The sequence below is a fragment of the Lynx canadensis genome, chromosome D2, assembly GCF_007474595.2.
Source record: "Lynx canadensis isolate LIC74 chromosome D2, mLynCan4.pri.v2, whole genome shotgun sequence".
Lineage (NCBI taxonomy): Eukaryota > Metazoa > Chordata > Mammalia > Carnivora > Felidae > Lynx > Lynx canadensis.
Genome location: NC_044313.2, coordinates 19,690,607 through 19,717,004, shown reverse-complemented (window position 1 = coordinate 19,717,004; position 26,398 = coordinate 19,690,607). Strand labels below are relative to the sequence as shown.

Genomic DNA, 26,398 nt, shown 5'->3' with positions numbered 1-26,398 from the left:
AAACAGTGTGGAGGTTCCTCAAAAAATTAGAAATAGATCTACCCTACCACCCAGCAATAGCACTGCTAGGAATTGACCCAAGGGATACAGGAGTGCTGATGCATAGGGGCAATTGTACCCCAGTGTTTATAGCAGCACTTTCAACAATAGCCAAATTATGGAAAGAGCCTAAATGTCCATCAACTGATGAATGGATAAAAAATTGTGGTTTATATACACAATGGAATACTACGTGGCCATGAGAAAGAATAAAATATGGCCTTTTGTAGCAACGTGGGTGGAACTGGAGAGTGTCATGCTCAGTGAAATAAGCCATACAGAGAATGACAGATACCATATGTTTTCACTCTTAGGTGGATCCTGAGAAACTTAACAGAAGACCATGGGGGAGGGGAAGGAAAAAAAAAAGGAGGAGGAGTTTTTAAGAGACTCTTAAAAACTGAGAACAAACTGAGGGTTGATGGGGGGTGGGTGATGGGTATTGAGGAGGGCACCTGTTGGGATGAGCACTGGGTGTTGTATGGAAACCAATTTGACAATAAATTTCATATTAAAAAAATAATAAAAATTGAGGCAAAAACAAAACCTGCCCTCAGTACATTAGTTGCAGCCTTGTAGTTAGGAATAAAGAAAACACTTTGGGGGTGCCTAGGTGGCTCAGTCAGTTAAACATCTGACCCTTGGTTTTGGATCATGTCTTGATCTCATGGTTGGAGGTTTCAAGCCCCGCATTGGGCTGTGAGCTAATGGTGCAGAACCTGTTTGGGATCCTCTCTCCCTCTCTCTCTGTCCCTCCCACCCCCGTGCGCATGTGCAAAATAAACTTATAAAAAAAAACACTTTTTACCCTCTGCTGTACCTGTTGAATAGTTAATTTAATTAAAGTGCCACAAGGATAGCCTGATTGTTCTGGTATTTTATTTATATTTTGATTACAAGTGCCTTCTGATTTTTATCAATCAAAATCTTTGGAAATGGAAAAAAATGAATAATTACTAGATATAAATTATTTAAAAATTATATATTCTATTAAAATATTGCTAGATTTATATTACAGGTTAAACTAGATGAATATCTTAATTAGATCAATGGTATAATTTTATGAGCTGTAAAATGATGACTTTTATTATGATGATTAGATTGTAGAATCTATCAAGTATTTTTGTTTTAGCTATTAAGAGACCACTGTTTTACTACTTTGTTTACATTAGTATTGTTAACAGTAACAGTTACAGAGTAAATTGTCTAAGTGTTTTTTCTTTTGTTTTAACAAACCTAATATGATTTTACTGCTTAAACATGTTTTTTTTAAAGGTTTTTAAGCTTTTTTAAAAAATTTATTATTTTTTGAGTGAGAGAGAGGGAGAATACCCACATGAGCAGGGGAGGGGCAGAGAGAGGGAGAGGGAAGATCCCAAGCAGGCTCCTCACTGTCAATGCAGAGCCTGACTCAGAGCTCTATCTCAGGAACTGTGAGATCATGCCCTGAGCTGAACTCAGGAGTTGGACACTTAAACCAAGTAGGCCACCCAGGCACCCCACTGCTTAAACATGTTTTTAAAGACAGGAAAGACCCAAAGTAGTGTAGACTGAGATTGACATTAAAAATATCCTGTGAAAGCATAGTACTTTGATTATTTAATGATTTGACCTTAAAAAAAGATTTGAAGGCAACTATATCTTCTGGTGATCTTCAGTGTTTTAATCTCTTGCTTGAACAGTTGAATGATGTTTGAATTACCAAACATACACCTTTTTAAGGTTACTTTGTCTCTAGCTTTTTAACAAAAGAAATATGTTAATTGTAGAACGTTATGGAAGAGTTTAAAAGCTGAAAGGAAAAAACTAAACTGTAATCCTGCCCAGCAATAGCCATTCTTAATATTAACAACCTATACTTGTATTAGCCTTGGTTTCCTAGAAAACAGAATCCAAGGCCCACTCAGCAACTAATAAGACTTTAATGGGAAGGTTCAGTCTGAGGGCAAGAGTAAAACGGAAAGTTGGTCATAGCTTTATAAAGAAGGTTCAGCTGGTTTGTGGTCATATTGGATAACTTCCAGACAGACTTTGTGAACCCACCACGCCTGGGAAAGATCAGATTGGAAAGGAATGGAGACGGCTTTGTCTGCTAGTTCCTGTTCTCTGATTGGTCAGAGTTTACTACACAGGGCATTAATTAATTCCTCCATGCTTTTGGATTGTGTTACTCTGGGGACTAACCCCCTAAAGTAGTCAGGGAACTATATAGTGTCTTTTGGATTTTCACAGGTCTGACCTGAGTGCACACCCAGGGTAGGCTGAAACAACCTAAAGGTGATGGAATACTGAATCTCTCCATTGACAGGCAGTTAAGGCTTGGGTTGGGGCAGGTGATTCTGGGGCACATATAAACTGGATCTACCCCCATATGCCTCCAGTCTTTGTGTACATCTACATAAATAAGACTTTTTTTTTTTTTAAGTTTATTTTGAGAGAAAGCACAAGTGAGGGAGGGGCAGGGAGGAAGAGAAAATCCCAAGCAGTCCCTGAGCTGTCAGCACAGAGCCCAACGTGGGGCTTATTCCCATGAACAGTAAGATCATGACCTGAGCCAAAATCAAGAGTCAGGCGCTTAACGGACTGAGCCACCCAGGCTCCCCCTAAGCATTTTAATGTAATTTTTAATTATTTTTTTAATTTTTAAATATATTTTTCATTTATTATTTTTGAGAGAGCATGCGTGGAGGAGGGACAGAGAGAGAGGGAGACACAGAATCTAAAGCAGGCTCCAGGCTCTGAGCTCTCAGCAGAAGAGCCCAACGCGGAGCTAGAGGTCAAGAACAGTGAGGTCATGACCTGAGCCAAAGTCAGACACTTAACCAACTGAGCCAGCCAGGTGCCCCTATTTAATTTTTTAAATGTTTTATTTATTTTTGAGAGAGTGCACACAAGAACAGGGAGGGGCAGAGAGAGAGGGAGACCGAGGATGTGAAGTGGGCTCTGTGCTGACAGCAGAGAGCCCAGTGGCTGGAATCCCCAAATTGAACCATGAGGATGATCCTGACCTGAGCTGAAGTTGGACACTCAACCAGCTGAGCTACCCAGGCGCCCCACAATAAGCCTTTTAAAATAAAATAAAAGTGGGCTTGTAGTATAATCTTTTGATAATCTGTTTTTTTCTACTTAAGAATAAGTCTTGGGGCGCCTGGGTGGCTCAGTCGGTTAAGTGTCCGACTTCGGCTCAGGTCATGATCTCGCGGTTCGTGAGTTCAAGCCCCGCGTCAGGCTCTGTGCTGATGGCTCAGAGCCTGGAGCCTGTTTCGGATTCTGTGTCTCCCTCTCTCTCTGACCCTCCCCCGTTCATGCTCTGTCTCTCTCTCTCTCTCTCTCAAAAATAAATAAACGTTAAAAAATTTTTTTTTTTAAAGAATAAGTCTTGAATCTCTTTCCTTATTAAATAGTCAACATCCTTGAAATTGCTTTACAGTGTTCCACTGATGGGTAGGAGTAATTAAAGGGAAATTTAAAGTTTTAAGTTATTTATGAATAGATTACGGTTTTAATTATATGTAATTCTTTGAATGCTAAATTCTCTTTTTAAACTTTTATTTAGAGATAATTTCAAATTTACAGAAAAGTTGTATAAATAGGAACAGTACAGAGAATACGCTGATCTCCTTTACCCAAATCTACCTGTTAACTTTTTCCTCTTTTGCTTTATCATTTGTACCCACTCTCACACTTTTTTTCTTAGAATAAGTTATGTAGGTCTTTGTCCTTTACCGTTGACTTCAATATGTGCTTTCTAAGAATAGGGATATTCTCTTACATAATCACGGTAGAGTTTGTAAATTTCCGTAAATTTGACATTAATACGATAATCTGCTGTTTATTTTCCAGTTGTACTGATTGACCCCCAAATTTTCTTTATAATATTTTTTCCTCCAGTACAGGGCCTAATTTAGGGTCAGGTATTGCTTTTGGTGGTCATATCTATTTAGTCTCTTTAATCTGGATCATTTCCATAGCCTTTCTTTGTCTTTTTTAACATTGTTTTTAAAAAATACTACATAAATGATGTGTCCTTCTGAGTATATTATATCTGGAAGTGAATGATGTCTACTTTTTTTGTTGTTGTTTAATTTACTTCTTTTGAGAGAGTATGTACAAGTAGTGGGAGGGTGGCTCGGTTGGTTGAGTGTCCAACTTTGGCTCGGGTCATGATCTCAGTCAGTGAGTTCAAGCCCCTTGTCGGGCTCTGTGCTGACAGCTCAGAGCCTGGAACCTGCATTGAATTCTGTCTCCTCCTCTCTCTGCCCCTCCCCTGCTCGTTCTCTGTCTCTGTCTCAAAAATAAACGAACATTAAAAATTAAAAAAAAAATTGCGTGTCCATAGTAATGATTGTAAATTATGAAAACCTAGTAACATATTAGTTATTCCAAATATTATTTGTTAGGAAAAAGCAAAAGAATAAACAATGAAGTAAATTTAAGAAAAAAAAAAATACCTGAAGTCTCTACAAAAATTGCATTCATTTGGTGATTAAAGCTGTTTTGTTTATGGATTTCTTTTGTTCACTGTTCTTTGTATTTAATTTCAGATATTAAGATGTTAAGTTAGAAAATGGAATATAAATTTTTTAATACTTACGGTAAAGTTTTAATTTTATTGGTTTTTATAGAAAGTAACATGTACTTTTTGAAATTTTATAGTGGGCAGAAATGGATCTGGAAAAAGTAACTTTTTTTACGGTAAGTGTTGTTTTTTCAATTCTAAATATATTAAGACCTGGGTATCTTCGCGTAGTTTATTTTAAAGATTGGTTTTCTGAGATTATGTCTGTATGAAACTCAAGAAATACTTTTTTGTACAGGGTTGCAGTTTAGTGTAGGGAGTGTAGAGTATAATGATCTGAGTTCTACTCTATACCTAGTGATTAAGTAGCTGAGAGGTTGGGCAAAACAATCTTTCAGGGTACTCTTTGCAATTTAAAAGTGTACTTGACCTGTCTACTTTGATGGGTTATGGGAATCATGAGATAATAATAATGGAAGTGCTTTTTAAACTTGAATGCTGTATGTAAATGTTGCAGATGCATATTTATACAAGTGTAAATGCAACAACATAGTTAATATTGTTTTGGAAAATGACTCATCTTCTTGTTTCATTATGTATGTATGTAAGTAAATAAGCCTTTCACCCAACATGGGGCTTGAACTCATAATCCCAACCAAGATCAAGAACTGCATGCTCTACTGACTGAGCCAGCCAGGCATCCCTCTGTTTCGTCTTTTAAAAAAATGTTTTCTAAATCATTTTTATGAAAGATAGAGGGGTGTAAAAAATTAGAGACTCAACAAAGATTATTGTCAGTTTGAAGATAGTAAATAGCTTTGAAAATTCTAAAGATAAAATACATTTAAGTAGAATGCCTCTGTTAACAAATCCTTTGGAGAGAGAAAACATCTGAACAGGTTTGAACTATACAAGAAGTAGATTGAAAAAATTTTGAACCTCTTGTTTGAGTAGTGCTTGAGGGAAAGGGGGTGGGGCTTAGGAGGAGCAAAGGTTCTATCCCTCTGTGCTCACAAACCTATAGCCCTTCAGTGGTTGTAATTTGGTGATGATAAGTGAGTGGGATTGGAGTAGAAGTATTTCATAATCTCCAGGCGGATAAAGGCAGTTTGAATCTGTTCCCCTAAGGTGATTATGGGATTATGAAACATAACCACTCTCCCCTCAACATACACATTCATACATGCGTACTCAACTCTTGGAATGTCAAAGGTCTCTTGGGTGAACCGGTAACAGGACAGCTGAGTAGAGTTTCATTTCTAGGGCAGGGTGGTCCAGTTAGGTACTTTATATGGAAGCAGCAGTGACTTCTTACAGAAGATAAGAGCAGTGCAAACAGCGCAGTAGAATGTGGGAATCTGAACTGTTTTCCCTGTGTTTCCCACTTAGTTTAATTTCTTTTGACAAAACTATCCTGCTAAGGATATGGTAAGAATATGTCCTATTTTGTTAATAAATACTTTGATGTATATTATTTACTTCTAGTGGATAAAAGCAAAGTGTTAATCACTCAGTGTATACTTTGATCAAGAGGTAGATTTTAGTTCTGCTTACCTCTTTTTGTTACCTCAGTGTTCTCTTTTTCTTCCCTTAAATGTTTCAGTGCAAACTTAGTATTTTTCTTGTCATTTCTAAGCTGATTAGTCTAAAATACAAGCAATTTTTTGCATATATGAAATAGATAATCTGTTTTATCTGCCTTGTTCATTACCTGATAGAGGTATGGGAAGTTATAAATTAAGGCATAAAGCTTCTTTGAGACTATACTAATATTTAATGTTTTTGTATTTTTAGCAATTCAGTTTGTTCTTAGTGATGAGTTCAGTCATCTTCGTCCGGAACAGCGATTGGCTTTGTTGCATGTGAGTGAGATTGCTTTGAGATTGTCAATACATGTTGACATTATGTATTTTTAAAACTATATTGTTAATTCTGGTAAATAAAATCACTTGTTCAAGTTTCAGATCTTTTGTAAACATGATATAATCTCTCTTAGTAAACATGGTACAGTCTCTCTTAAGTGTGTTAATTCTACTATGGAATTTAGCCTACTATATTAATGCATGATAAAGGCCTAATTTTTATGTAAATGGTAATAAAATTGTAGGACTTTCCTATAAATGGGTGTGTCTTCCATATAAATAGAAATTCTTTTTAAAAAAATTTTTTAGTGTTTATTTTTGAGAGAGAGAGAGCATGAGCAGGGGAGGGGCAGAGAAAGAGGGAGACACAAAATCTGAAGCAGGTTCCAGGCTCTGAGCTGTCAGCGCAGAGCCCAGCACAGGGCTCGGACCCAAAAACCATGAGATCATGACCTGAGCTGATGTTGGACACTCAACTGACTGAGCCACCCAGGCACCCCATAAATACAAATTCTTTATTAAGAGTATGGTCTGGTGATGCTCTGGAAACAGGCTTGCTGAAGAGGAAAGAGTTTGAAATTGGGAATTAGGAACTTTGAGACTCAGAACCAGAAGTTAATTGGGAGCATAGAGAAGGAACCATTACAAACTAAACAGCATAACATGTTATAATTTTATCCATATTTGTAACTCAAATGGTCACATCATTTCCCAGTATGAAAGATAAGTGTATTTATAGTAATGAAAATTATTAGAATTTTTCATTGGATCATTATGAATAATGAACTAAAGAAATTTTAGGATAAAAAATGATAAAATGCTATAACAAAATAATAAATTTATTGTCAGTTTGAATATGACATAGTTTTAAAATGAGAAAGTGAGATGGGTATTGAGGAGGGCACCTTTTGGGATGAGCACTGGGTGTTGTATGGAAACCAATTTGTCAATAAATTTCATATATATATATAAAAAAAAAACAAAATTACAAAAAAATAAAATAAAATGAGAAAGTGAGATTCCTTAGTATATCTTAACAGAGTCTCTCACACTTAGGAAGGTGGTTTATTTTGTTTGTTTTCTTACCATTATCAACTGGTTGCCTATAGAAAAAATTTTTTTTACGTTTCTAAGATAGGCATTGAAAGAATAACTTCTTTAGGTATCATTCTTTATTATATTGAATCACTGTGTAGTAACAGTTTCTAGAATCTGGAAATTATCTGAACTTGGTAAAGGAGTGGCAGCATCATAAATTGGTGTATATGTGACATATATTAACTGTGTGTGTTTTCATAGCAGATTTAAAATTATATAGGATATAGCAAATTTAAACAAGTAAATAAAAATAAATAATTAGTTTTAAAAGCCAGGGCAGCTGGGTGGCGAGTCGGTAAGCATCCAACCTTGGATTTCAGCTTAGGTCATGATCTTTGGTTTGTGAGATCGAGCCCTCCGTTGGGCTCCACGCTGGCAGTGTGGAGTCTACTTGGGATTCTCTTTCCTCTCTGCCCCTCCCCTGCTCTTTTGTACACCTGCGCTTTTTGTCTCTCTCAACAATAAATAAATAAACTTAAAAATTAAAAAAAGCCGAGTTCCAGTAATTATATGATTTGTTAGGGTTCCTTTCCAGCATTAAGTGAGTCTGTAAGAGAAAAGCCTCAAAGTGTTGTTGATATTAGCAAATAAGTAGAATTAGGTGGGCATGGGGTCTTATGTTCTAATAAAGTGGTTTTCAGAACAAGACCTAAGTACATCTGACTGATATCTCTTGGATAGTTTTCATTTTTTTAGTCAGAATCTAAAGCCATTTGGTTGACAAGTATTGTTATCCTCATCCAGTGTCTTTGCTCTAGGATATATACTAGCCCAATAGAAATTTTTTTCCATTGAATTAGGCTTATTGCCATGCACTAAACTTTAAAGGTGTTTAAAGAAAAAATTAAAAAAAGAATATGAAAATACCACTTAAATGACAATTTTTTTTTTTTACATGTTTTAGGAGGGTACTGGTCCTCGTGTTATTTCTGCTTTCGTGGAGATTATTTTTGATAATTCGGACAACCGGTTGCCAGTGAGTAATGGCTTTTTTTTTTTCTAGTCACAATTTTGAGAATTTTATTGATGCAGCTGATTTTTTTCCCAACCTTTGAAACATTCATAACTGTATTAAATACAATTCTTATAATTTAGTTTATGTTAAAATAGCTATATATGGTTTACATATTCATTTTGTCCTAAAATTATAATGAACATTCTAGCAAATAGGGTGTGTAAGTTGTTGTGAAAAAGTATCTTTGTCATAAGAATTGATATTCATAGCAAATCTTTAGTGAGAATTGAAATTTCAAAATAAGTGTTATGGTTACAGACTCTAGAATGACCTTATTAACTGAAAAGTTTTCCATTTTTACTATGAAATTAACTTCAGGCTTTTACATTCTTTCTTAGATTGATAAAGAAGAAGTTTCACTTCGAAGAGTTATTGGTGCCAAAAAGGATCAGTATTTCTTAGACAAGAAAATGGTCACGTAAGCAATTTCTTTACATTTATAATTTCTTTATGAAAGAGTAAAAGTATTTTACTTAACTCCTATATGGGTTATGTATGCCTCGTGGTCAACAAACCAAAATTTAGAGCATTAACAGAAGAATCAAGATTCTCTGAGGCCAGTAGAATAAATGGTTTCATGACTATTCTATACTCCCTCATGTTCCTTAACCCAGCAGTTACCCTTCATTTTTTTGCTTATTATTGGGCGATTAATCTGAAAAAATATTTTCAATGTTTATTAACAGGAAAAATGATGTGATGAATCTCCTTGAAAGTGCTGGTTTTTCTCGAAGCAATCCTTATTATATTGTAAAACAAGGAAAGGTAAAAATATTGTATGTCCTTTTTTTATAGAATGTTTTCTGAATATATTCACTTGAATGATGAATTTGTTTATAGATTCTAGTGGTTAAGTTGAAGCAAAAATGGACCTTACTGTCTCTTGTTTTCATTGATTTATTTTGTATAGATATTAGTATTACCTTTTATGTGGCCATAAAATTACAAAGTAGATCCACTGTGTAATGGGATTCAATTTTTTCAGCAGTTAGTGGATGTTGTTTTCGTTGTGACCTGTATCACTTAATAAGGTGTGCTATACTGGAAGACATTTTGGTTTGTGAAAGTCACAATGGAAATATTTAAGAATATTGTAGAAATTCTTTAAAAATAGCATTTGAAAAAAATTACTTCCTAAAAGTAATACTCTGTTATTTAATATATCACAGAGTTAAAATGGTGGAAAGCTTACATTGCCAGAAATCTACCATAATGCTGTATATTGTTTTTGCTTGTAGAGATTATATTCTTTATAGTTTTTAGTAGTTGCGTACTTCAGCTGATTATTGTTTCCTCATATACTTTAAATTTTATCTAAGATAACTTCTTTTTCTTAGAACATACCCTGTATTGTTCACATAGTTTGCTGTAGTGTTTTTTTGGACTAGGGGAAAGTTCTTTTTAAATGTCCACTTATTTCATATTGGAGACATTTTTAGATATGTGTCGAAAACTTAGCATTCCGAACTGATTAGGAAGAGTACGTATGGTGTTTCACATTTGGGAAATGCAGAGCAAGTTTTTGAAGACCATCTTTAGAAGCAAGGAATTTTTTTAAAAGGAGGCTGATTACGGGGTGACTGGGTGGCGCAGTAGGTTAAGTGTCTGACTGTGGCTCAGGTCAAGATCTCATAGCTCATGGGTTCAAGCCTCACATTGGGGTCTGTGCTGACAGCTCAGCGCCTGGAGCCTGCTTTGGATTCTGTGTCTCCTTCTGTCTCTTCCCCTCGCCCGCTCACATTCTGTCTCTACTCCAAAAATAAACAAAAAATTTAAAGAGGCTGATTACGAAAGACTAATTAATCTGAGTCTTCCCTGCAAACATACAGCATAGGCCCCTATACTTTCAGTTTCTATTCATGTCATTTCATATTAAGCCATCCATAAGTTACTTCATCTAAAAGAATGTTGCCTTCACCCCAGTGAAGACACTTCACTTTTTTCTAATGATTTTTTTCATAATAATTATACTGTATTGGTATACTTATTTCTTCTTCCATTAGAATGTAAGTTCCATGAGGGCAAGACTTTGTTTTGTTCATTGCTCTTTTCCCAGTGCCCAGCAGAGTGGCATATATGTTGTAAACATTTATTAAATATTTTTGAAGTGAGCAACTTGAATGAACATGCATAATTGGGGTAACCAGTGATAAGGATCTGAAAGGAGATTCTTTGATGTCTATACTTTTGATAGACCACATTTTTCCCAGAGTTGATTTCTGTCTTTATGTGAAAGTGTTAGAGTAACTTCACTTTTTTAATGCCATGACAGCATTTTTTGCATTTAGTGGCTAACTTTATTTTTATGCATATGTTAAACTCACGCTTGTTGTTTAAAGTTGCATGGCACTTAGTTTGTACCACTCTGTGTTTTTTTGCCATATATTAAAAAAATTTTTTTTGATGTTTGTTTGTTTTTGAGAGAGAGAAAGAGAGCATAAGCAGGGCAGGGTCTGAGAGAAGGGGACAGAGGATCCAAAGCAGGCTCTGTGCCGACAGCAGTGAGTCCGATGTGGGGCTCGAACTCATAAACTGAGAGATCATGACCTCAGCTGAAGTTGGATGCTCAACCGACTAAGCCACCCAGGTGCCCCACCATATATTTTTAAATAAGATTTTTAAAATGCTTTTGCTTGTTTTATTTAATGTTAGTTACTACCTGTGATAGTTATTTTTACCTATCTATATTTAAAGAATACCATTTTGGGGGCACTCATCTGGCTCAGTTGGTAGACCATTCAACTCCTGATCTTGGGGGCATAGAGCTTACTTAAAAAATAATAGTAATAATGGGGCACCTCGGTGGCTCAGTCAGTTAAGCATGTGACTTCAGCTCAGGTCATGAACTCACAGTTTGTGGGTTTGAGCCCCACATTGGGCTCTGTGCTGACAGCTCAGAGCCTGAAGCCTGCTTCAGATTCTGTCTCCCTCTCTCTCTGCCCCTCCCCTAACTCACGCTCTGTTTCTGTCTCTTAAAAATAAATAAACATTAAAAAATTTTTTTAAATAGTAATAATAATAAAGCATACCATTTTTGCTATACTTTTAATAGTATCATAACTTTTTAAAAATGTAGAGTGATAGTTTCCCCTTGTAAAAATACTGTTCTTTTAGAACAGAGTTCATCTTTTTTTTTTTTTAATGTTTATTTATTTTTGAGAGAATGCATGCAAGCGAAGTAGGGTCAGGAGGAGAGGGGAACAGAGGATTGGAAGCGAGCTCTGTGCTGACAGCAGAGAGAGCCCGATGCAGGGCTCGAACTCGCAAACCTTGAAATCGTGACCTAAGCCAAAGTTGGATGCCTAACCAACTGAGCCATCTGGGCACCCCTAGAGTTCATCTTTTATATTTTATCATATTGACTGAGGAAAAATGGTGATGTAATGTTCTTCCTTCGTTTTTGTTTTTGTTGTTTTGTTTTTACAAAGTTTATTTTGAGAGAGGCAGCATGAGTAGGGGAGGGGCAGAGAGAGAAGGAGAGAGGGAAAATCCCAAACAGGCTTCAGGAAGCTAACACTCAGAGCCCAATGTGGGGCTCAAACCCACAAAACCTCGAGGTCAGAACCTGAGCCAAAATCAAGAGTCGGATGCTTAACTGACTGAGCCACCCAGGAGCCACGTTTTTCCTTCATTTTTAATTTAGAGAGTCTTATTCATAAATTAGACTTACGAATGTATCAATCCTATTTGGATTTTTATTTAATAAGTTTTATTTAAATGAGATAGAGGTCTGTAAGTAAATGCACTGTACGAATTGCATTATTGAAGTTATGCTCTACTTAAAACCTAGCATGTGAGTACTCTTTCAAAGTAGAGTTCTTAAAGAACACTCTATAGCTACGTAATAATTATTTTTCTAAAATTTTTAGATCAACCAGATGGCCACAGCACCAGATTCTCAGAGACTAAAACTATTAAGAGAAGTAGCTGGTACTAGAGTGTATGATGAACGAAAAGAAGAAAGCATATCTTTAATGAAAGAAACAGGTAAAATGAATGTGATTCTGCCTTATTTGTGTTGTGGATTACATATTCATTGTGCTATGATGGTTGAGGGGAGTTCAATCTGTTCTCAAGAGTATACTGTTTGATAGTTTGCCTGTGTACTGAATGGAGAGAAAATTAGTTTGAGACATTTTAAGGTTTGAGATTTCCAGTGATTTCTCTCTTTAAATAAAGAATTACTGTTAGATAATGCTGCCTTTATAGGTCAACTGTTTTGTGCCTCTAACGTCCTCATTGTTAGTGAGGATAACAGATTTGGATGCAAACCTCAAAAAGCATTTCTGGAAGTATCAGCTGGCATTAGGTTTTAAGTTGTTCAGGAGCAAGTAAATGGAAAACTTTAAGAATTTTCCTTAGTACATTATGATGGAAACCCTACTTTGCTTTTCAATTGCTATGGTTTGTCATTCCATAGATAGTCCTGAGTTCAAAATCTGACTAATAATTAACTGACGATGTGACTTTAGACTTGATCTCTCTGGTCTAAAGCTTCTCCATCTGTAAAATTCTTTTTCATAGTTTATGGTGATAAATAGAGGAGCAAAGTAGTACCATGATTGGAATATAGTAGGTGTTCAATATACGGCAGCTGTGGATAATGCTGTTATAGTAAAAGTTGAGAATCAGTGACATCAATGATGTTATGGTTTTTAATTTTGTAATGTTGTGGGAAGGCACAGTTGCCTTTAAAGGATGTTTAAACAGAGGCCTTACTACATGTATTGTAAGAATTAGTAAACACTAGTTTGGAAAGATATATGCCCCCGTATGTATGTGCATTGCAGCATTATTTACAGTAGCCAAGATGCGGGAGCAGCATAAGTGTCCATCAGATGAATGTTTAAAGATGTGGTATATGCATACAAGGGAATATTACTCCATTTTTTAAAAAATGAGATCTTACCATTTGTGACAACATGGATGAACTTAGAGGGTATCATGCTGAGTGAAATGAGTCGGACAGAAAGGCATATACCACATGATTTCACATATATACAGGATCTAAAAAAACAGCAAACAAAATAGAAACAGACTCATAAATATAGAGAACAAACTGGTGGTTGCCAAGGTGGTGGTGCAGGGGGAAGATGGGTGAAACAGATGAAAGGGATTAGGAGGAAAAACTTCCAGTTATAAAATAAGTCACAGAGATGAAAAGTATAGTATAAGGAATATAGTCCATGATATTGTAATAATGTTGTATGGTGACAGATGGTAACTAGACTTATCACGGTGAGCATTGTGTAATGTATAAAATTATGAAATCACTATTGTGCACTTGAAATTAACATAACATTGTATGTCAACTAAAATAAAAAGTTTTAAAGTGTCACCATGTGTAACTGTTCTCTGATGCTTTTCATAATGAAGCATCGTGTCATTTTAGTTTTAGATTTGGTTACCACATACTTTCAAATAATGCTATAGTTTTTTTTTTTTTTTAATTTTTTTTTTTTCCAACGTTTATTTATTTTTGGGACAGAGAGAGACAGAGCATGAACAGGGGAGGGGCAGAGAGAGAGGGAGACACAGAATCGGAAATAGGCTCCAGGCTCTGAGCCAGCAGCCCAGAGCCTGACGCGGGGCTCGAACTCACGGTCCGTGAGATCGTGACCTGGCTGAAGTCGGACGCTTAACCAACCGACTGCGCCACCCAGGCGCCCCAATGCTATAGTTCTTAAGGTTAATTTTAACTCATGGTATATTTGAGAAGATATTACATCAAAATTTCATTCAACTTCTTCACTCCTCTCTCATTTTTTAAGAGGGCAAACGCGAAAAAATCAATGAGTTGTTAAAATACATTGAAGAGAGATTGCATACCTTAGAAGAAGAAAAGGAAGAACTGGCTCAATATCAGAAGTGGGATAAAATGAGACGAGCCCTGGAATATACCATTTACAATCAGGAACTTAATGAGACTCGTGCTAAACTTGATGAGGTAAAATACTTTTGTCACTTAAATTCATGAGTGATTTTATTTGAATGAGTAAGTTAAGCTTATGCTATATTTATACTTTTCAATGGTTTTTAAATAGGAACTTAAAAATTTTTAAATCTTAATAAATTCATTGGTCAGTGAATTTGTTCTTTTAATTATTCCAAGGAAAATGCCTAGGTCTGTGTGGTCCTTGCTGTAGTTGCATCTGAAATATAATCAGGTAGTGATGCAAGACAAACCAAAATGAGGGCAGCCACCTTTAAAAGCTTCATGAAGAAGGGGTGCCTAGCTGGCTCAGTCAGTGGGGAGCATGGGACTCCTGATCTTGGAGTTCATGTTGTGAGTTCAAGCCCCATGTTGTGGGTAGGATTTACTTGATAATAAAAAGAAAAAGCCTCATGAATTTTTTTTGTTGGCTTTTTAAAATGTATTTTGTAAATAGTATTGCTGATATTTTGTCCAAAAATTGTTTTAGGTAATACTCAAAGGACTTTTTACTTAAAACCACTAAAAATTGTTTTATAAAAACTCTTTAAGTGAATGATTTTATTTTAGAAGATATTTTAAAATTTTACTATTATGTTGTGAAGTATGAAACAAATATAAAATGAGTTAGAAATTATAGCTTTTTTTTCTTCCCCCAGCTTTCTGCTAAGCGAGAGACTAGTGGGGAAAAATCCAGACAATTAAGAGATGCCCAGCAGGATGCGAGAGATAAAATGGAGGTAAGATTATAAACAAGGCTTAGGTTAGCTTATATTTTTCGACCACAGTAAACCCTCTTTTGTACCAGAATTATGGAATGGTTTAAAAACAAAAACAAAAACAAAAAGTTAAAGGGGTACGTGGGTGGCTCAGTTGGTTAAGCATCTAACTTCAGCTCAGGTCATGATCTCATGGCTCATGAGTTTGAGCTCCACATCAAGTTCTGTGCTGACAGCCTGGAGCCTGCTTCAGATTCTGTCTCTCCCTCTCTCTCTGCCCCTCCCCCGCTCAAGTTCTGTCTCTCTAAACATTAAACAAAATTAACAGAATTATGAAATGGTAACTTGAAGTGAATGTCATTGAGATTGAGTATTGGAAAGACAGAATAGTACTGAAAGTGTAATTGAAAGAAAAAGAAGGGATAGAACTAATGGTGTCCAAACTCTGCTGTTGTACTTTCAATTGTCTGACTCATTTCTACTTGATACTTTTTGGTTAGGATATTGAACGTCAAGTTAGAGAGCTGAAAACAAAAATTTCAGCTATGAAAGAAGAAAAGGAGCAGCTCAGCGCTGAAAGACAAGAACAAATTAAGCAGAGGACTAAGTTGGAGCTTAAAGCCAAGGACTTACAAGATGAATTGGCTGGCAATAGTGAACAAAGGGTGAGTTAAAATACTAAAAATGAAAGACATAAACATTCAGTTGAATAGGAATTACAGAAGACCATCCTTTCTGTGACAAGGATGTATGCTTGAAAATTTGTAAAAGATCTGGCACATTAAAATAATTTCTACTCAAGTGGCAACTCTGTACTGTCTCCTTGTTTCTTTCATTTAAAAATTAGCTTTGTGGGGGGCACCTGGGTGGCTCAGTCGGTTAAGCGTCCGACTTCGGCTCAGGTCACGATCTCGCGGTCCGTGGGTTCGAGCCCTGCGTCGGGCTCTGGGCTGATGGCTCAGAGCCTGGAGCCTGCTTCCGATTCTGTGTCTCCCTCTCTCTCTGACCCTCCCCCGTTCATGCTCTGTCTCTCTCTGTCTCAAAAATAAATAAACTTAAAAAAAAAAAATTAGCTTTGTGGGAGGCCAGTCTGGCTCAGTTGGTGGAGCCTGCAACTCTTGATCTCAGGGTTGTGAGTTCTAGCCCCATGTTGGGTATGGAGATTACTTAATAAAATCTTTAAATAAATAGGCAAATAAATACTAGTTTTGTGTTGAAGGATCAGTTTTCTCATGATTTCTTTTCACGAGAAAATATTTTATGCTAGACTTAAGCACAAAATGTTTAAAAATTTAAGACTGCATTTTTACTGGGGCGCCTAGGTGGCTCAGTTGGTTAAGCATCTGACTTGTGCTCAGGTCATGATCTCGCGGTTTGTGAGTTCGCGCCCATGTTGGGCTCTGTGCTGACAGCTCAGAGCCTGGAACCTGCTTTGGATTCTGTGTCTCCCTCTCTCTCTGCCCCTCCTCCACTTGCTCGCTCTCTCTCTCTCTCTCAAAAATAAACCTTAACGGGGGCGCCTGGGTGGCTCAGTCGGTTGGGCGGCCGACTTCGGCTCAGGTCATGATCTCACGGTCCGTGAGTTCGAGCCCCATGTAGGGCTCTGTGCTGACAGTTCAGAGCCTGGAGCCTGTTTCAGATTCTGTGTCTCCCTCTCTCTCTGACCCTCCCCCAGTTCATGCTCTGTCTCTCTCGGTCTCAAAAATAAATAAACGTTAACAAAAAAAAATTTAAAAAAAAAAATAAATAAACCTTAACGATTTTTTTAATTAAAAAAAAGATTACATTTGTACTTCTCCTTTATTTACAGAAACGCTTATTAAAAGAGAGGCAGAAGCTGCTTGAAAAAATAGAAGAAAAGCAGAAAGAACTGGCAGAAACAGAACCTAAATTCAACAGTGTGAAAGAAAAAGAAGAGCGAGGAATTGCTCGGTATGGGATTTCTTTCACCAACATTTCTAACTTTCTACATAGTTCCTCTATAAAACCTAAATAGTTATGAGTTAAGACAGTGAGGGCAAAAGTTAAATTCCATTTCAAAGTAATAGGCTATATTAAAAAACTATTGTGGACCAAGCGTTATTGTATACATATTGCATACATTTTTTTTCTATTCAGAAACTTTAGGAGATAGCTGTAGGTTTGACAAACTTGAGGCTCTGAGAAGTTAACTCACCTGAGACAACATAGTGAGATATTGTTGGGCTTTTTAAAACATGAATGATGTTTGTTTTTGTTTTTGTTTTTCTACCCACTCAACATCTTATTCTATGTTTCATCCTATTTCCTTTTTTCACTGTTGTTTTAGTAGCTAGGCATTTTCATATCTAGCTGTAGGTTGGACATGCCAGCTTTTGCTCATTTCATGGTTTAGGGCATTAGTACGTTTTTATGCCACCTATATTTTGTTGAATTATTTATTTCTTTTGCCCATTTTTTTCTGATCCCCACACCCCCCTGCCATTTGGTAGGATTGTATGTAATCTAGACATTTGTATTCTACTTGTTTTAAATGTTTTGTCTTTCTCTTGCCTTTTAACCTTTTTTTCCCCTTGCCTCTTAACCTTGGATAGTGTCTTGTTGTAAGGAGTTGGAAGTGTTTATATAGTTACATATAGTTGGAGCATTTTTTAAAATTCCTGAGATAGGCTATTAGAACTGTCTCTAGATTTAGTGACTAACTCAGACCTGGAGTAAATACATTGTCTGCCTGAAATCCTTAGGATATGGGCTATTTCACCTTTAACTGTGACTTTTCAAAATAAAATGTATATTATATAGTACTAGTTCGAGGAGCTCTATTAGATACCAGTTCCTTTTTATATTTTTTTTATAGAATTTAAAAAAATGGTTATTGTCTCTATGTATTCTTGACATATCGATTGCAGTTAAACTTGCTTATTTCCTATTTTTCTTTTTAATCATTCTTTTCTTCTGTCTTGTATAGATTGGCCCAAGCTACCCAGGAAAGAACAGATCTTTATGCAAAGCAAGGTCGAGGAAGCCAGTTTACATCAAAAGAAGAAAGGGATAAATGGATTAAAAAGGAACTCAAGTCGTTAGATCAGGCTATTAATGACAAGAAAAGACAGATTGCTGCTATCCATAAGGATCTGGAAGACACTGAGGCAAATAAAGAGAAAAACCTGGAGCAATACAATGTAAGAACTTTTATAGCTGCTTTGTGACAATCTTTCAGAAGACCTAAACGTGTACAGTTTCATCTAGTTAAGTTTTATTTTCAAACAGTTTACATTGCTATTCTTAAAATATACAAGATACAGGTACTTACTTAGAAAAGACCAGCACAGGGGCGCCTGGGTGGCTCAGTTGGTTGAGCATCTGACTTTGGCTCAGGGCATAATCTCTCAGCTCCTGAGTTCAAGCCCCACATGCAGCTCTGTGCTGACAGCTCAGAGCCTGGAATCTGCCCCGATAGTGTGTCCCTGTCTCTCTGCCCTCCCCCTCTCGCATTCTGTCTCTATCTCAAAAATAAACATTAAAAAAAAAAAGACCAGCACTTTTTAACATTTATACATATAACAATATTTATACATATAAATTAATATTTATATGGTAATTTTCCTTTTCAAGGAAGTTTTTTTTTCCATATCCGTGAGTATTCATGTAGATTGAGTGTATTTTAAAATATATTTTTATGAATTGGTAGAATGTACCTGAACTACCCTTAATTTTAACATGGTAAGTCTAAAATGCAACTTCAGAATAACTTATTTAAATTTTTTTTCATTTTTATATTCTTTCACAGTTCTCTTTCAATTTAAAAATTACTACAGAATATATTTTTTGTTAAAGTAATGGTGATTTTACAACATTTTCTAAATGAATTAAACATTATTTACATATTTACTTAGTATTTCCTTAAAAATTGAAGTAGAAGATAAAACCATTTCTAGAGTAAAAAAGATCTGACATTCAAAATGAGAAAGGGGGAAAATGCTTAGGTAAGTGTTATGTGTGGCTATATATAGATAACTTGAGGGTGATAGAAGTGATGAGAAAGGAGTGTTTAGGACAAGTAAGTGTAGGGTGAGGTAGGTATATAAGTACATACACAGAAGAACCCTCTTACCCATGAGATCTGCACCCAATTGGTTTTTGGTTTTTCAGAAAAGCCATAAATCCATAAAATTTTAATACATATGTATATTTATATTTTATGAGTAATACATATATTTATGCACATGTAAACATACGTATATTTATATATATCTTAAGTATTTTGTTTAAACAGGCAAATGTATGCTCATGTACTAATCTTTTTTTTTTTCCAATCTTTCTTTTTTTAAGACTACTTTCTTAGAGCATTTTTGGGTTCACAGCAAAACTGAGAGGAAGGTACAGAGATTTACCTTGTACCTTCTGCCCCACACATGAGTAGCTTCTCCCATTATCAACACGCCCCACCAGAGTACGTACCAGTCTTTTGATGTAGAGTCCACAATGTTTGAGTATGAGTAGTGATTGGAGTTGCCAGGGACTTTTTTGTTATGAGCCACACATGTAAATATAGTTCTCCTTAAAGTTGGATGAGAACAGAATTCAGGGTTAAGTCTAGGATCATACATTACGTTTAGATGTCATGTTTCTGTTCTCTTTTTTAATGTGGATCAGTTCCCTAGTCTTATTTCTGCTATATTTCTGCTATGTATTCTACTATATTACACGTTAATACATGCATTTATGTGTTATGTAGTTATTTACCCTGGTCTTTTAGAGTTAATTTCCCCATTTAATTCAGTTTTTAGGGAGTCATCTTTAAGTATATCCAAAACTGAATCAGGTTTTTAAGAAACAGCTCTTTCCTTTGTCTTCATATTCTCAGTTTAATATTTAATGTAATCACAGCATAAACAACAAAATGAAAACATAGTGGGAGCAAACACAACTGGTTCTGTAATCATAAATTACTGGTAGTGGGGCCCCTGGAGGCTCAATAGGTTGAGCGTCCGACTCTTGATTTCAGCTCATGATCTCTGGATTCATGGATTTGTGAGATTGAGCCCCACTTCGGGCTCTGTGCTGAGAGTGCAGAGCCTGCCTGGGATTCTCTCTCTTCCTCTCTGTCCCTGCCCCTCCCCTGCTTACATGCACATTATCTCAAAATAAATAAACTTCAAATAACTGGTAGAAAAGTGATCAGGGGTAATAGAAAATATCTCCTAGGCTCAAAATTCCAGTGTCAGGATACTTTATGGAGGGAATGGAAAGCACAATTGATCCCAGTAGTTAGTTATTTGGAAATTGATTAGTATAGTTTTTAGCTGTGATAGCTACATGTCCTTTCTTGGAATGAAGAAAATGTATTATTCTTGAGCTCATGGAAACAACCTCAACAAATGCCTTTTTGAAACAGCCTGGTGATGAGCGAAGATTTTTCAGTTTTTATTCATTCTTTCTCAAGCTTGAACTTCATTATTTTCCAGTATTTGAGCCATTCCTTCCACTGATGAAGTCTGACCTTTATACTGGATAGAGATAACATTATAGTGCTGATTGCATTATGTAGAATAACTTTTTGCTTCTTAGTATAATCCTAACTCTTGTGTTCTATTGTATATGTGTAGAGGGAGTGGTGTGAAAAGTATTGACTGCGGTATTTTGAGAATTTGTGAATGTATTTTTTCTTCTGAAATTCTGCGGTGTATACTATGCAAGTAGAAAGGTTTAGATCATTAGTGAGCAAGTTAATTTTATTTTAGCAGTATTTTATAGAGTAATTCATTCTGTGGTTTATGTTTTCTCTTGATGTGCACTTGTCTAAACACATTTTTAAAAAAATAGAGTTGGATTTTTTAACAACTTCATTAAGGTACAGTTGGCATACAATAAATTGCATGTGTTTAAAATGTGCCACTTGATAAGTTTTGATATGTGTTTACATCTATGAAATCATCACGACAATTAAGACAACAAGCCTGTTCATCACCCCAAAATGTCTCCCATTCCTCTCTCCTGTGTTATCCCCTAGCAACAATAACTGATCTTGCTGTCGCTGTGGATTAGTTTGCATGAAATTGGTTTTTAAATTTGAATTATTTTTATTTCCATAGAAACTGGATCAGGATCTCAATGAAGTCAAAGCTCGAGTAGAAGAACTGGACAGAAAATACTATGAAGTAAAAAATAAGAAAGATGAATTACAAAGTGAAAGAAAGTTAGTATAGACTAAAATATGCCTTAATTTTTTTTGAGTAATGCAAGTTACTGGGTGTTAAATGGTCGTTAAGTCATAAATGAACTAGCAGCCCTTGGCTGGTTCAGTCGGTGGAGCATGTGACTCAGTCTCGGGGTTGTGAGTTCAAGCCCCATGTTGGGTATAGAGATTACTTAAAATCTAAAAAAAAGTTATAAATGAACTATTCAAGTTTGATTTTTTTTTCAGTATTTTATCCTCAATTATATACTGTTGGTGCCTATTCTTAATGCTTTTATAATTAAAGACAGTCTAATTTTTATTGATCAGTTATTTGTGGAGAGAGGAGAATGCAGAACAGCAAGCGCTTGCTGCTAAAAGAGAAGATCTTGAAAAGAAACAGCAACTTCTTAGAGCAGCAACAGGAAAGGTGGGCAGGTTCTTTTCATTACTTCACTTTACAATGAGCCAGTTATTACAGAAGAATATTAGTTTTCAAGCTGTAAGTCATTGGTTCCAGGTAGTAAATAAGAGTGCAAATCACTTGTCCTATAAATTTGAAATGATGGGTCTTGTTTAAGCGGCCTTACTACCACCCATACTATTAATTCTAGCACTTTTGATGTTTAGATGAAGAGCCTATTTTTAATATTAGTATCATAGACTAGAACCCATAATATAAAAGTATTTCATGTAGTTGGCATTTTTCAAGGGGGTGAGGTATTGTTGGGGAGGGTGTTCAGTTTAATCTCTGGAATATTTTTTAACGTGTAGGGTAATGGGTTTATTTCTTACCAGAGGGGTGCCGTTGGCAGTATTATTTAAAAAATTTTTACCTCTGACAATTTAACAGGCTATTTTAAATGGAATAGACAGCATAAACAAAGTACTGGACCACTTTCGTAGGAAAGGAATAAACCAGCATGTTCAAAATGGCTATCACGGCATTGTGATGAATAACTTCGAATGTGAGCCTGCTTTCTACACATGCGTGGAAGTCACTGCGGGCAACAGGTGAGGTTTTTGTTTGGTATTTTGAATTTTTAAAGGAAAGAAGGAATAAGAATAAAAAGCTTTTTGGAGTTTTAGTACAATATATCTCCCATTGCCTTTTATCCTAGTTGCTTATTTAACTTTCTGGTTAAAGATGTAGGCGTTAAGTGTTCCTAATTGTAGTTCTCTCCCTACCCCCATTGGAATTTTCTAAGTAGTTTCCCTCCCACCCTACCCCAGTTCAAATTGGGTTGCATAGAAAAAAACTGAGTTGTTTGCTTAAATGTTTATAGCACTTTAAAGTCTAGCAATACAAATGTGTTTTGTTTTGTTTACCTGTAAGGTTATTTTATCACATTGTTGATTCGGATGAAGTCAGCACGAAGATTTTGATGGAGTTCAATAAAATGAATCTTCCTGGAGAGGTCACTTTTCTGCCTCTTAACAAGTTAGATGTCAGGGATACTGCCTATCCTGAGACCAATGTGAGTTGGTGTGTGTGAAGGTCTACCTTTCAATAAGTCATTTTTTCTCATGGTTAGTCCATGCTAGTGCACGGGCACAGTGCATTAGGATTCACTGATCGGTGAGATAAGCATGGTTTCTTCCCATATAGCATAGGGATGGGAAGGGAGACAGGTCACAGCCAAGACATGAAACAAATCATTGCAAATGTGTAAAATGTTAAAATACATAAGCACAGGATACTTTGAGAGAGTATCCCAGGTGACAAAATTAAGAAGAAACTCCTGAGGAACTATCGTTTGAAGTGAATATATTCTAAGTTTTCTGAATATGCTTTTTAAATGACTTATAAATAAAATAAAAATGTCTACCAAGATGATAGGACCTGAAAGCATAATGTTGCTTTTGTTACTTGCTAGTATACATTTATAAATGGATTAAAAATATTCCTCAGGTAGAATTCTTAAAAAAAAATGTAATTGCTTTGAGGGTATTTGGTTTCGGAATGTTGATGTATTCGCAACGGTTCTATCCTAAGGTTAAAGCTGAAAGTCTATGAGAATGATAACAACTTAGGTGGAACAGTGAGAATCTTATAAGCTACTTAAAGGGTCCAGCTTTTTCTTCTTCTTTTTTCTTCTCTTAAAGGGTCCACACTACTAAGTGTCCGCGGTGTTTTATTTCTTGTTTTCCATGGTAGCTATATTGGTGTTCTCTTTATAATTATTGATTTAAGCTTAACATATTTGTTGCATTGTTCTGTGTATAGGATATATTTCCTAATGTGAAAATTATAAGTCTTTTTCTAATAGTTTAGAAGAGTGTAAAAGAAAATTTTATATGAAAAAATGTTTTTCTGAATATCTAAGACATATAATGAAAACATTTTGAGGAAATACTATTAGTTTACTTTTATTTGGCCTTTCTATGTGACAGATGCTGTCCTGTGTGTTTTACATATTATTAGTTTGTCTGGTCTTAACAACTTAAGAAGGTACTATTATCACAGTTTTGTAGGTGAAATAACTATTAAATGGAGAAGTTAAGCAGCTTGTCCAAAGTATACATCTAGTGAGTGTCAGAACTAGGATTTGAACTTGTGCCACTGACTGTGGAACCACTAAATTCTTTGTCACTGTGCCCTGATCTTGAAAATCTGTACATGAATGCAGTTTCCCATATATTTCAGTAGAATGATTTTTCTAACTTCTTCAGAGTAAAAATAGTTTTGAAATAGGCATTTATGTTTCTTTGTATTTCATAAAGATGCAATTCATAATTCTGTTAGCATGTTTTAATTAACTATGTTGTGATCTTTTTGCTGACCAAAATATTCATTTTTAGGATGCTATTCCTATGATAAGTAAACTGAGGTACAATCCCAGATTTGACAAAGCTTTCAAACACGTGTTTGGGAAAACACTTATTTGTCGTAGCATGGAAGTTTCAACCCAGCTAGCACGTGCTTTCACTATGGACTGCATTACCCTGGAAGGTTTGTAATAGTAATTCTTGGCTTTGAACAAATAAATTCAGTTTTAGTTTTAAGTATTTCAAAATTCATTGTGCCTTTTTTTGTCATTGTTAAATAGTTGGTTTAAGTCAGAGTCCAAACAGGGTCCACACTTTTTATTTAGTTGATGTCTGTCTTAAATATAATCATTTGGTCTATAGTAGGGGTTCTTAACCTTTTTTGCACTGTGGACTTCTTTGGCTCTTGAGTAAAGTCTGTGAACCCTTTCTCAAAATGTTTTTAAGTGCATAAAGTACTTTGGATCACTAAAGAAACTGTATTGGCATGGTAATCACAGTATTTTTTCAAATATGACATAGTAGTTTATTCTTGAAGGTATTCAAAAACAAGATTTAGCAGTGAATCTAATATAATTTTGAAGTACTGATACATGTAAACAATATTTTGAGATTTCCAGCAAGTATAATCTTATAGCTGTTATATAGAAAATAGCTGTTATTTCTCCTGGTAACAAAGTTACAAGTACTGATACTAGCACTATAGTTCTTGTTACAGAGGGAATTGGTAAATTTCATTTTGAAGTTAGTATAAAAATAAAGAAGTAAATTTTTTTTCCTACCAAGTCATGGATTTCCTGAATTTTATCCATGAAGTCTAGGGTCTAGGTTACGAACCTCTGGTGTATAAGTTTACCTGCCTTCATTTTTTAATTTTTTTCCTTCTCTTTATAATTTATATGTTAATGAAAGAAAGTAACCCCCCCCCGCTTTATCTCTATAGACAATTTTTTTCGTTTTGAACTACCTCTGAGAATAAGTTATAAAATAAATACAGTTATGATACTTTATTTCTAAAGTTAAGTATGTGTATCTTCTAAGAGTAAGGATATTCTCCTTAATGACCACAGGTATCATAACTGTTACACCTAAGAAATTTAACATTAACCCAATAATATCATCTAAAAGTATCTACAAATCTAAAATATCATCAAAAGTATCTACAGTAAAATTTTCCCCAGTTGTCCCAAAATATTTTTCTGTCCAGGATCTAATCAAGGATGCATGGAATGTCTTCTGTTTGGATTCTTTCAATATAGGACAGCTCCTCCTGTTCTCTCATACCCTCAGGAAATTGACTTTTTCATAGAATCTTCCATTTTCTGTATTTGTCTTATTGCTTCCTCATCATTAGTTTCAATTTAAACATTCAAGGTGTATACTTCTTGCATCACACAATGTCCCACTGTTAATCATGCTAAGTTTGACCAATCTCTGAGTTATAAAGGTACCGTTTTTCTTCATAATTAGTAAGTGATATATGGGACTATCCTTTAAGAAAACATGAATATCAGGTTCCTTGACAACTTTTTTACCAATGGTTTAGCTTCCTTTGCTAGCCCTTGCCTGACTCAGTTAATACACTGGGGGATTCCAAATGGGGATTCTTGAATTCTGTCAAGGTTTCTGTATTTACTAACTGTCACTCTTCTGTAAAGAAGAACCCCTTCCCTTTTTTTTTTTTTTTTTTTTTAAGTAGCACTGTGATTCGTGACTTTTTTTTGTTGTTGTTGTGTTACTGCATTGCCATTATTGTTTGATGTTCAAATTTTCCCAAATATGGCCAGTGGGAATTCCAAGCTCCCAAGTCCTGTGTCCTGTTGACATGTCCCCATTAGTTTTTATTAGCACTTCTTTCCTTTCTGGCAGATGTTCAGACTCATCTAAAAGGCACACTTTTTTTTTAATGTTTATTTTTGAGAGAGAGAGAAAAACAGAGCATGAGTGGGGGAAGGGCAGAGAGAGAAGGAGACACAGAATTAGAAGCAGGCCCAAGGCTCTGAGCTGTCAGCCCAGAACCGGAGACAGGGCCTACATCCTTGAACTGCCTGTAGATAATGACCTGAGCTGAAGTCAGGTGCTTAACCAACTGAGCCTCCCAGGTGCCCCTAGCAGGCACATTTTTTAAACAAAGATTTTAACAGTTGGAAAGGAAAAGTTTTTCAGGCTGACTTAAATCCTTTCTAATTCTCATTAAATAAATAAAGCTTTAGAATAGTTGTTTGATTATAAATCAATTTATCGTTGAATAAAGAAGTTGTTATACAGAATATCTACCTTTCTTATGT

The 26,398-nt window shown here is 35.5% G+C and overlaps 1 protein-coding gene across 2 annotated transcripts in view; it reads left to right on the top strand.

The window, feature by feature from the left end:
- Positions 1-26,398, top strand: part of SMC3 (structural maintenance of chromosomes 3) — a 41,746-nt gene that overhangs the window by 6,831 nt on the left and 8,517 nt on the right. Inside the window, exons 3-18 of one of the 2 annotated variants that reach the window (XM_030334481.1) lie at positions 4,696-4,734; positions 6,353-6,420; positions 8,423-8,494; positions 8,872-8,951; positions 9,220-9,298; positions 12,403-12,520; positions 14,305-14,480; positions 15,125-15,205; positions 15,685-15,849; positions 16,995-17,116; positions 18,132-18,345; positions 21,259-21,362; positions 21,672-21,771; positions 22,195-22,355; positions 22,678-22,819; positions 24,144-24,294. In XM_030334481.1, the coding sequence (XP_030190341.1) occupies positions 4,696-4,734; positions 6,353-6,420; positions 8,423-8,494; positions 8,872-8,951; positions 9,220-9,298; positions 12,403-12,520; positions 14,305-14,480; positions 15,125-15,205; positions 15,685-15,849; positions 16,995-17,116; positions 18,132-18,345; positions 21,259-21,362; positions 21,672-21,771; positions 22,195-22,355; positions 22,678-22,819; positions 24,144-24,294 (1,872 nt within the window). The remainder of the gene's footprint in view (positions 1-4,695; positions 4,735-6,352; positions 6,421-8,422; positions 8,495-8,871; positions 8,952-9,219; positions 9,299-12,402; positions 12,521-14,304; positions 14,481-15,124; positions 15,206-15,684; positions 15,850-16,994; positions 17,117-18,131; positions 18,346-21,258; positions 21,363-21,671; positions 21,772-22,194; positions 22,356-22,677; positions 22,820-24,143; positions 24,295-26,398) is intronic. The other variant, XM_030334482.1, reaches the window with a different exon arrangement.